We start from the raw sequence: 12,376 nt of genomic DNA, 5'->3' as shown, positions 1-12,376 counted from the left end.
CCGCTCGGTCCGAGCCGAGAAACCGCCACGGCGTTGTTTCATTGTATAAGTGTGACAATTGTCATTCCGGGACTAATTCTCCCCCCTCTTAATTTTCCCGGTGCGACGATACCAGAGATGATTAAACTGCCATGTGTTAGGCGTTTGCGTTACGGTACAATAATATGGGGGGGGGGGGGGGGTAGAAGTCAAAAAAACTAACGTCTCGATGATTTTTTTTATTTTTTTTATTTTTTTGGCTCGCAGTAAAATTTATTTAATAATTTACTAATTTTTGTTTCAAGCATAGAAGAGGAAGTCGCAAAGCCGTACGGAAAATTTTGTTGCTCATTTTTTTTATGGTAAATCTTGCTGGTATGCCCCCCTCTCCCCCGTCCGAAGTTATCCCTATTTATTGATGATCTGGCTGGCACGATATATCAACTTTCGTGCATTTGAAAGAAACGAGAACAAAAAACACAAGAGATTATCAAAAAGTACACTTGTCGCTATCGACTGAATCAGAATTATGCAAATTCGATAAGAAGAAAGAGAGAAAAAAAAACGATATTGTGGACTTTTGAAATTTTCGAACTCATTTTTTCAAATTAAATTATTGAAACAATGCATTTAATATCGTTGAATAATTTTGATGGTTCTTCGGACGATAGCAACAAATGTACGTTTTGATAACCTCTTGGTTGTTATTTTTTTTTTTTTCACGATGTTTGAAAGTGCACGTATCGTGTCAGCCGGATTAAAACAGAGATAACTTTATGCGGCCATACCGACGAGGTTTACCATCAAAACGGGAAAAAAAAAATTCCGTATTACTTTGTAACTTCCTCTTTTAAGTGTAAACAATTTAAAATTTTTAAATATACCTGAATATGGAAAAAAGAAATGATTAAAAAAAAAAAGGCATTGATATGCGAGACTTGTAATATCCCCGTAATGCGGGGGAGGCTGAGGTGCTCCGACTCTGAATAGGAATCCTCCGACTTTATTCCGCCTTCTCGGTCGGGGAATCCAGCCAATTCTTCTCGCTCAGCCTGAACGCGAGATATGTGCGTGGGTTAAATGCTTTACGACGTGTCTCGTTAACGGAAAACCAATTTACCCCGGCGAGGCTCGATTGCCTCGATTGGAGAAAAAAAATTAATGCGATTCAGGCGCGATTAAATCGAATCAGAGTTCTGATTCGATATCCGAAAACGTTAGCTGGACCCTTTTTTTTTTCTCTCCGCTGATCTTTTATGGCCATTTCGAGGATACTTGGAAAACCTTGAGTATTTACACCGTCGGTTAGGTAGAGTCAAATATACATTATCGAACGTCTTTTAAACGAGCGCATTTCCGGCCGTTTTCATGCAGCATGGTTTTAACGTCGAAGAAGAGCTTCACCGGCATTCGTCCCGCCATAAGTAAAGCTGTGTTGGTGTAAAAACAGCCACTCCATATTCTAATTCAACGATGTATCTCCGTTTCTCTCTCTCTCTTTCTCTTTCTCTTTCTCTCTCTTTCTGTCTCCGACTCCCTTTGTATCTGCTATTCCCTAATTTCCGCTCCCCTCCAGCTCGGCCGTATATATAAATTAAATACGGTCCCGCGTTCATTTGCCGCGAGCTCGCGGTAAACAGTCGTGAAAAGTTTAATTCCAATTCTCGAGGTTAGCGAGGCTTAAGCTGGTGCGTCGTTGAGTAATTAACTCTGCGAAGTCGCGTCTTTTGTTCTCTTTGTACGTGTATTATGTTCGAACCGGAATGGAGAGACGGCGAAATCTTTCTGCCTGGGAAGAAAATAAAACAAAAATAAATAGAGTGGAAAGAAGAACAGCCTACCGTATCTGGCGGAAAAAGTCCGCGCCACTGTCGGAAAACGATGAAACATAACACATATCTCCGTGTCTTGCGAAAAATAATCGAGCGAGAACCGCAAACCGGCGAGTAAAATGTTTCACCGAAGTTTTGAAACTCGCGGTTGAATCCTTGGTCGGAAAACCGAGAACGTTGAATTTCGCGGGAAATTCAAATTATCACACGGCAGACACGCCGCGAAGGGATCAAACTATTTGGAAACTCTGTAAACCGCGCCTGCGAGGAAGTTATTACACGTGTTACAATAAAACGGGGAAGTTTTATAGCCTGTGTTATACGAGGCGCGCGAAACATGTGCAGCACATCGTTCGCTGCAACGTCGAGTACGCAATGTAGTCCGCACGTGTATGTACGAGTATATACATATATATTCGATCGGTTAACCGTCAAATGATATTTCCTTAATTAGATACGGGATAATTGGCCACGAGGAAAGCGGATCTCTCTCGGCGAGTTTATACATTTCGCCAATATTTCTGCCCCGCAGATGCTGGACGTCCAAGATGGCGGTAGAGGCGTCTTCGTCTGCAGCAGCCCGTCGGGATCCGACCTCTACAAGAACTCCCAGGACTCGTACAACCCCGTCTACGAGGAACTGGCAAACGGTAAGCCCGGAACCCCCAAAATGACATCCGGTTACGTTACCGTCCCATGTAGGACCGGATCGCCGGAATCCGGAACGACGGAACGGAAACGGAACGGAATACACGAAAAAGTCACTAGAATGCGCGTTCCGCTAATTTCATTCTATCGTATTTTTACGAAATGGTGGATCCGTCTGGTATCCGCATATTATAGCATTCTGTTCACGGCATCTGCAGAGGTAGTTATAGAAATGCAGAAATATGAATCTGTTCCGTTCCGTCGTTCCATACAATTTTGATACATGGGACCGCAGGGTTTTTTAAGACCCGGAACGGACTCTAAAATCCACTAGATTTCGTCTGCGTTCCGTTCCCTGATTTCGAATTCCGACGATCCGGCCCTACACAGGACTACACCATTACTCTTATATATCCCACCGAGTCTACGACCCTTTCATTTGACACAAAGCTCCTTCTAGATGAGAGTCGATTCTGACCTCGCCGATCGTCGGCGAGTTTCTCCGGCTACCTGGAGTCCGTAAGGTGCCTCATCTCCAGGTACTCCAAACGGCGTGCAGTGCTCTCCTTTCCCATGCTTTTGCCAATTCGATAAAATAAATGCAATGTCTTTTCGACTAACACAATTCGACCCGTTTGAGAGTGAAGTTGTTTCGTCGCAACTAACCGAAGAACGGCTATGACTGTCCGAACTTTTTCGAGTTGGTACTGCGTAAGAGTCTGATCGAGACATGCTTTTTCGCAGGTGATATCCACCCGGATACCGATGACGAGAACGAGCCGAGTGCGAGGACCAGGTTAACGAATCATCGGCGCGTTCACGCCAGCTCGAAGGCTGCTAGCGAGGACGAATTTGCCGAGGACGAATTGTCCGTCGGGGAACCATCCGAGGCCAGAATGCTGACCACTGGCGCTCCAGCCTGGGGCACGTGCCCTGCAGCTCCGAAACCCCCCAAAGGCAGAAGAGGCAGGAGTCCGAGGAGCCTTGACAGGCGCAGAAAGGACAAGGCTCAGGACGTCGGCGAATTTCACGAGGGAATGCTCCTCGATGCGCTCTTACAGCTCTATCCGAGCGTCGCGGGTGAGTCTCACTACTTGGTCGGATACAATGAATTGGGGTTGAAATTCACAGGTACAGAGATAGATGACAGGATAAACTTACATGTAGATAGATGATTATCTGACTAGATAGATAGAATCGTATCCAAAGACGTAAAAAACGTCTTTCATAAGTTATGGAGCTGGAACTTTATCAGACCTCTACGACCCGACGTCTGCACGTCGCTTATCCCAAAAACCATGTTGACTGGGTAGTTGGAAATGGAACAGTTGAATTGTCGACAGTTCGTTTTTTCTGGTAATCGAAGAAGTAATAAAAAATCAAGAGACGTTAAACGAGTTTCAACGAAGCGTTGATTATGTGGAGTGCACGCTGATTGAGAAAAACAATTAGCAATACCGGCGGGAAATTTTGCATCGGTCTTAATCACGTTGTTATCCAAGTTTTCATTCTTATTGAATCTCCATCTTATACGTTATATATACATAATATACATAGGTATGCGTCGGTTTTCCTATCAAAGCTTTTTAATCAGTCTTTATCGATCTTTAACGTGATTCACTTCCGTCTCGAGTTCTTCCATCTCTCGTTTTTTCATCTTTTTCACAACACTCCACGATCAATATTCCTGAATATCGTCGATAAAAATTAAAACTAGCAAAAATTCAATCGCTCTGAAAGATATATTGGCAAAAAACTCGATTCTCACTACGTAATAAAATTCTCTATGAAATTTTTACACAAGCTCGAAATAACACTGAAACAATGCAATACACGATAAATTATAATCACCGCAATTGTTGGAACATTTACAATATTCGTTCTCTAAAAATTTTCTGAAAGTATTATTTACTTTTTTGTATTTTTTTGTACGGTTAATCAAGACACAAAGCGCGGAGGAGCCCCTCTTAAAATGAAACAATTACTATTCATCAAAAGAAGCGGTGAACGAGTCACGGAGCTTTCGTCTTAATCGCAAATCAATCCCCAATGATTTTCCAATTTTATCATAATTGGTTTTTTTTTTTTTTTATAACGAACCCCCTCGTTCCCTCAGGAGTCGCTGGTTCGAGGCCGTCGAACGGCCAGCGCCAGCAGCAGTCCGTCCCGTCGGTGGCGCACCGGCTGCCGTACTTCGTGCCGCAGCTTCCGGCGGCCCAGGTTTTGAAGGTCGAGGAAAATCCGTACGAAACGGTCCCCGTCCTGGGCCCGTTACACCGGTACACGACGCTGGGTCGGAGTGGGGGCCGGCAGCAGGACAGGGGGGTGAAGTGCCCTCGGTACAGCTCCGAGTACTACGGCCTGCAGAACCAGGAGGTACTGCCGGGGGCCGGAGGCCCGGTATACACGCAGGTGGGGGGCGGCTACTCGGACTACTCTCAGCCGACGGACAGGCTCTACCTCGAGGAGAAGTACGCTCAGCCGGTGTACTACACCCCTAGGGAACCGGACCACGTCTCCTCCGGTCGGCTTTACCAGGGTCAGCCGGACAGCAGCTTCGGCAGTGACAGCGGCTACAGTCATCACACCTCCGGGACGACGGGGACGACGGGAACTCGCGGGAGCAGCTCCCGGGTGAATCACAGGAAGGACAAACAGCACAGGAACTCTCATCACTCGATCGACTACGTTGTTTCGTAAGGAACGTTTCGCCTGCGAAGTGACGAGGGTCCCGCTTTCCGGAAATGGCATTGTTATCTCATATCGTTTGTTGTTGCAAACTCGGATTACCGGTATCCGAGGTGGCGCACCTGCGTGAAAAAAAGCCACTCCAACTGGCTCGTATTTAATGATAAATGTCGATTTTTACACGATATTTTACACGGTATCAACTGTTTTTGATGAAATTATAGACTCGCAGCTCGCACGAGGTATTCTAATGCACGACGTCGGTGATATTAGACTGAAACGATCAGCTGACCGCTCGGCGCGACGCCATATTTCTCGTATTTTAAATCCCAATACGAGGAGTCCGTGAGTAAAGAAGATTCTAGAAAACGGTTGCGTATTTCTACCCCAATTTATCTGCACTTCGTTCGACTCGAAATATTTGAGTGAAAAATAAACACACACACGTAAAGACACTCTGTAGTCACGCGACGATTGACCAGAACTAGTATAATTTCATGTATAATTCGTAATGTAAGATAAGATGTACAGGTAGATACGGAGTTGGAATACGCGAGCCTGTGCGCAGTGAGGTTTTAATAATTATGCAACATTATATCGACGAGTGAGGATAATTTTAAGTGCATTGTATAAATCAAAGAACGTAAAATCCAAAGACGGGTTTAGCAACGCCCCATCCATACCTTTGTAATGTAAATATATTTTTTTCCTCGTAGAAAATTAGCATAGCGCTGTACCATATCGTTGTCGGTAACCAATACATTATACATAAACGAATAAAATATAGGATAAACATACAACGCGCAGACACAAACAAGAGAGAAATCATGAAATTTAATATATTATATATTTAAATATATATAAGAAATAAATATAGTTTGTACTAATTTTTCAATATAATTCACACCAGTATACATATACACATTGTATAATGCAAAGTATTTCTAACGACGAGCAGAGACACGCTGCGTATAATTTCAGAAGTGAACCATAGCGGCGGTACGTGTATCGGGTAATTCCACAAGCTAAATTCAGCGTGTTTAGTTAAGTCTTTGAGAGTAAAATCACGCTTGGACGATTCTTGCCATTGTTTACTGTGACGTGAAATAGCGTTTGATAGATAATGAGTATTAGAACTGATCGCACAGCTGAAATAAAATCGCAGGCGTACCAGTTGCAGCCATGTTGATTTCGCGTTCACGGCTGCGTCGAATGTTTCACAAACTTTGTTACAACTGACGATGAGCGGGTATAATTACCTAGAGTCACGAACATGGTTCACTCTGTTATCAATTTACCGTTACACGTCGACCTAGGTTTTAATGATCATATAAAATGTCGTATAGCGACGAGGCGGAGATCTCAAATGATATGTGATCCTGTAATATCCCCGATAGCAAACTCGAATACATATACCTTAAATAACTATACTTAATATACATATAGATCGATTACCTCGAAACGTATAATTATATATTGAACTCTATTGTAAATAAATTTTTCTACGTGCCCATGCAGCTACTATGGTAGTAATGCACTCCATACCCAAGTCAGGTAATTCAAATACCTATATTATATACGGTGGTTCGCTAATTCGCCGTTGTAAATAAAATTAGTTATGCATATTGTACGATCTGCGTAGAGTTATGACACAATTATTCATACACTTGCATAATTTTAGGCTTTCTCTTGTTGCTGTTTTTTATTAGCATGTTTGTTTGAAACGCAATTATTTTTACAACGTGATAAATAACATTTAATTTATTTTTTATTTATTTACCACGATCCGGTATCTCATACCGTTTAATTTCAGTACGCGGATTTCTTACAGGCCGCGGCTCTGATGTATGTTCTTACATACATACGTTATTTACCTAATAGTTAAAATGAATCTATTTACTGTTTTATGACATCAAGAATTCTACACGTGAGAATAATTATATCCGCGGTCACAGTCTTGAGATTCCTCCGGGATTTCAAGGATTTCATTAATACGTTATTCGATTACTGTTTAACCGCGTTCGACTTGCAAACTTTACATACCTACTTGTAAATGACGATTACAAAAAGATAATTGGAGACAATGTTTCTGCGTATTTTATCATCAAAACACGTCAGACAAAAACGAATGTTTCGCATTTGTCTTATACAATTATCGTTGTACTTAAATACTTCGAAAGGTAGCGAAAAAAAAACGCTTTTTTTGTAAATCTTGCGTCCATGTTGAATAATTTCTATTTATTACAATATAATTATGTAGATAAACTTATTTATACGCGTGTTCGTGTCCATGCAATGGTACATATGCCCCTTATTCTTCAACGAAGGAACTAATTTCGAAATGATAATCTCAAATTAGAAAAATAAAACTCATTGTCGATAGATTTAAAAAAAAAAAAAACGCAGATCAACATGCCTATATATTTAGCAATTCCAAATTGCCGATCCGTACAGGCTAACACACGTCATTACATGCTAATAATTAATTGTACATACATGACGCAAAATTTTTTTAATCTGCCAATAATCAAACACGCATCTGTTTAATATTTGAACACGCGCAAACCGTGAATAGCATAATGAGGCTGATTTTGTTTTCTATCGTAGTCAGAATAATTAGTAATATTATCGTTATTATTATCCTGCTCATTGCGTCTATTATTTATATTAACTATTAGCTATTATTATTATTATTATTATTATTTATTACTCGTGAGAGACTAATAAACGTTATACGAAAATTGTTTTTATTTCTTTTGAAATTTGAGGGTAAAAATATAACCCCGCATTTATACAATGAGCCCTAGACTTAGATAGAGAACAATAAATAAAATAAATCTCATACAATTATCATTATCATTATTTTAATTTTAATTATCATTATTATTATTATTATTATTATTATTATTATCATTATTATTATATAGTATATACACTAGAGTACCTTGAGAACCTGCGGCAGTACCGTAATTAGCACTCTTGAAAGTTACGTAATTAGCTTCGCACACACGGCCGCTCCTATATGCCCAATAATCATATCGCGATAGTTGTACGAAATTAGGAGAAGGGAAGAAAATAAATGAGAAAAAAATCAATAAACAAATAAATAAATCGAAATAACGAAAAGGAAGATAAGCGAAAATAAGGTCCCGACGACGATTCTCATAAAATTATTAATGTATACACATCTATAATATATAATTGTTACAGGTATAATACGTATGTATAGAGAAATTCTGACTATTAATAATTAATTAATAACGAAGAGCTCAATATATATATATATATATATATATATATATATATATATATACACATAATGTATAGCGTATACACGTCACAGTATACTCTATTAGGTATTCAACAACAATAACAATAATAATAATAATAATAATAATAATAATGACAATTAACTAAGAAACAACGGTGCGATGGAAGAGATTTTGCGTAAAACCCAGCTCGCCGAACAGGGTAACTAGTTCTAACATCGGTCTCTTAAATATATGTTATAATCATATAAACTATCACATAATGATGATGATGATGATGATGATGATGATGATGATGATGATAATAATAAGAACAATATACTTTTCACCGCATCAACTATTCGTATATAATTGTTATATGCAAACGCTATAGGCATACACATTATTATATACGTAACGGCGTCGTTTTAAAATCCCGTGCCACATACAGCGTTATATTACTGTATATAACGTATGTGTATGAAGTTGCGGTTTAAAATCACAAATATCACTTAAAATAACAATTAGCTAACTCTATCACGACTTCGTACTAATAAACAATTTACTACTCAATTACTATATTGTGTCCCTTATCTTAACTATAATGTCCTTCTATTTCTTACAATGTGACAGTATTGTTTGTTAATTTATTTCGCTCCGTAGTAGGAGAAAAAAAAAATAAAAAATAAAGCAAACAAATAAACAAAGTATTTCCCCGATTTCTGTTATAATCGCGGAGACAGTCAAATGAATGTTATTACACTATTTTGTTATATATAAAATCGTTACTCCGGACACACCCTTGGAATTTCTATATTAGCAACGCTGCGTTGATGTATACAATTTTCATATTATCCACGGACCGCGATTAGTATGTAGAGACCATTCATTACTGTGGTTCAATTAAAACGTTGAATAAGTTGGGAATATCGTGGTTGCCATGGTTCTTTGCGACGTCGAACAAATTTTGTTGACGTTCAAAGAATCATGCTGGATTTAAACAAATTTACCGAATGTTGGGGGAAAAAAAATTGTAAATAAAAAAGAATCGAGAAAGAAAGAAAAACAGACAACCCGGCGAAGAGAAAAGGAAGAAGAGGAGCGTGTGTAAAAAATTTGTAAAAAAATCTCATTATCACGGCGTATACATTGTGCGGTCTGAGGTTCCCAGCCTTCATCGCCGCGTTGCAGAGAAATGTCCGACGAAGCCATCCATCATAGCTAATACCGCGAAGCTCTTTCATCCTGCACAGGTTCAACTCACCTCGTAACTCGGAGCGAAACTAATTACCTAGCCGCAAAATATAACCAGAAATTAAACCCGGAAGCCCCTTTCTCCGCTCCTACTTCTCCGCTTCTTGGTCCGTCGACTGGGTAGATACAGAAGCGATAAATAGATTTGCACGCGTCGTTTGTAGATAATGAATAAACAGAGCAGCTGACGAATTTGAGAAGAAATTTCACAACGAGCAGAAATTATTATAGAAAGGCAAGTGTCGATTTTTTTTTTTGCATCTAAAACACCTGCCTAATACTTATAAGGCACGCTCGCAATTTTGCTGAAGATATTTCAAATATTTCTTCATATTCTCCCACCCCTATTTTCCCATTTCGCCCAACACAAGTACAGCCGGTATAACGTGGTGCGAAAATTCTTCATCGCCGTTCGTACCAAGCGAGGAATCCGTCGACGATGATCGATAATCGTCGAGAATTAATTCCCGCAATTTTTTTCCCCCTACAACGCGACGTGATGTGTTTTATCGTTTGTTGTGTATGTACATTGAAGTTGTTAAAAATAAGAAAAGAAAAAAGAAACAAACTTAAAAGTATAAAATAACGCAAACACCTTGTAGGTGCAATGATTTCGCATTGACACGGTTGACGAGTAATTAATTACACCTATTATACGAATAATACAGCTGTAATTGATGCGGTTAAATTTCGAGAAACAAAGGGGTTGGGATTTCTGTACGCGATTTTCACGTCACGTACAGCATGTGCAGTCATTACGACTATAAAAGTGTTTTGAAACGGGGCAAATTGCGCCGGGTCGGTAATTGTGATTGATTGTCTGAGTCGTTTAGTTTCTCGTTGAAGATTGCAAAACGCGAAGTTCCCCTTGCACGTGACGCGTACTCGTTAATTACGTGTAACGAAGTGTCTCGCCTCTGGCATTATAATACCTTACATGGGGGAAACTTTTACACGGTTGACTATTCGTTGTTATTAGTTATATTCAAGTTTTACCCCAAGCGCGAAGAATTTTCCTTACAATTATAACAGAGGCTGGGGTGTTCTAGAATTGTAATTAACAACGTGTAACAGTTATGAATGAAATTCTCCCGTAACTCGCTGATTCAGAAAACTTATAATGAAATGTTACGATGAACACACTGGCCAACAATGTATAATCGTCGTCTTGTTGGCTCTGGTATTATAAGCTGCCGGGAACAGTCTGGCAGTATCAATTTTCTGGGATTCTGTAAGCTTTAACATAGCTTACGTAGTTTCCTGAAAATCCATCCGTTTGCCACGGTCTAGTTATAATAGCACCAGGCTTGCCGAGGGTAAACTTTAGTCGAGTTTCAACCCCGCAGCAATAAACATAACACGGATCAATATCATGGCGAGAATAAACCACGATAAATAAAGATCGATTATAGCTCCAAAATAGCCCAGTTGATGTGTATCAAAAAAAAGAAGAGCTAAAATTACGATTTTTTGTCTACGATCGATATTTTACGACTTAAACCATCAATTCAAGACGACGGTCAAAACTGTTGCGCAATCTGGTAGATATTCTGGATTTAGATTACACAAATAGCGGTATCGTAAAGTAGCAATTTCAAATGTACATTCCGACCGGAATTAAACTCTAAAACGCATAACGAGGGCGGTTTCCTTTTCCCATAATCACCGGCTTTTTTTACACTCCCTCGGTATAATGTAAAGAAGACGTCGCTTTGTTGGGCGGCCAGACTGACCTCGCCGTTTACTCAGTTTTGTATTTTTAACACGGCATGTAATTTCGTCTAGAAAGCAGCGCTCTATCGCGCTCCACCGAAGCTGAGGGGTACACGCGGTAATTGCAACGATTAATAACGTTCGGGTATACGGCGCTATGATTTACGAGGGCGTAATGAACCGGGTGCCGCTCCGGGAGTCGAGGGACGACGGCATCGCGCTGATGCTAGGCTTCTTATTAACAGGCAACACAACGTTTAACTGCCGAGTATAAAATATTTGATACTCCCCTTGTCAGCTTGCGCCGGAATCAACCCTCCTACTTATCACGCGGTATGTATAATTTAAACCCAAATTTCACTTGTTTCTCATTGCTTTTTTTCGTTAGTTATTAGTTTTTGTTAGTTTTATGTATAAATTTAGATGGATGAAGCGCCTCGTGGCTCACTTTTCCACGACTAATCAAGCTGCATCTTCATGAGGCCCATTTTTCCCCTTTTTAACGTTTACAGTTGTCGCGTCTTATATCCGCTAGTTTCATGGGTTACCCCTTAGCATTTTGTAGATGTATGTAAAACGATGCAGGTGTTTCCGTTGCGCTGTGAGACTTGTCGAACGAGCATTATTCTATAATTATAATAATTAATTCAAACGAGAAACAAAATATTCGTATTGATTGCCGCCTGGTTTAGTAGCGCTCTCTGATACGAAATAGGTCTTTGTAACTAATTTTCGAGGTGCCCACGGCTGGTAAATACATGTCGGCAACCGACTAGTACTCTGCCGTATTTAGCATCACGAAAGCAGTGGATAATGCAGAGTTATTTATCATACCAAAGTGCCACTTTTGTGGTCGAATATAAACAATTCGAAAACACTGACAACTGATATTACCGCAGTAAGAAGGAATCATTTTTACAAACTTTGTCAATTTCGCAACAAAGATTCATACCGTTGATAAGATAAGGCGCTTCTGACGCCATTTTGTTCCGAAAATCAACCCGAAAATTAGCT

The 12,376-nt window shown here is 39.9% G+C and overlaps 1 protein-coding gene across 3 annotated transcripts in view; it reads left to right on the top strand.

Moving 5' to 3' along the window:
• Nucleotides 1-7,611, top strand: part of LOC107224320 (latrophilin Cirl) — a 181,931-nt gene extending 174,320 nt beyond the window's left edge. For all 3 annotated transcript variants that reach the window (XM_046737037.1, XM_046737036.1, XM_015664328.2), the window contains 3 exons: nucleotides 2,344-2,461; nucleotides 3,204-3,539; nucleotides 4,576-7,611. In XM_046737037.1, the coding sequence (XP_046592993.1) occupies nucleotides 2,344-2,461; nucleotides 3,204-3,539; nucleotides 4,576-5,159 (1,038 nt within the window). In that variant the 3' untranslated portion in view covers nucleotides 5,160-7,611. The remainder of the gene's footprint in view (nucleotides 1-2,343; nucleotides 2,462-3,203; nucleotides 3,540-4,575) is intronic.
• Nucleotides 7,612-12,376: the final 4,765 nt, after the last annotated feature.

The sequence above is a fragment of the Neodiprion lecontei genome, chromosome 4, assembly GCF_021901455.1.
Source record: "Neodiprion lecontei isolate iyNeoLeco1 chromosome 4, iyNeoLeco1.1, whole genome shotgun sequence".
Classification (NCBI taxonomy): Eukaryota; Metazoa; Arthropoda; class Insecta; order Hymenoptera; family Diprionidae; genus Neodiprion; species Neodiprion lecontei.
Note: the sequence above shows the minus strand (reverse complement) of the source record. Positions and strands in the feature narration are given on the sequence as shown.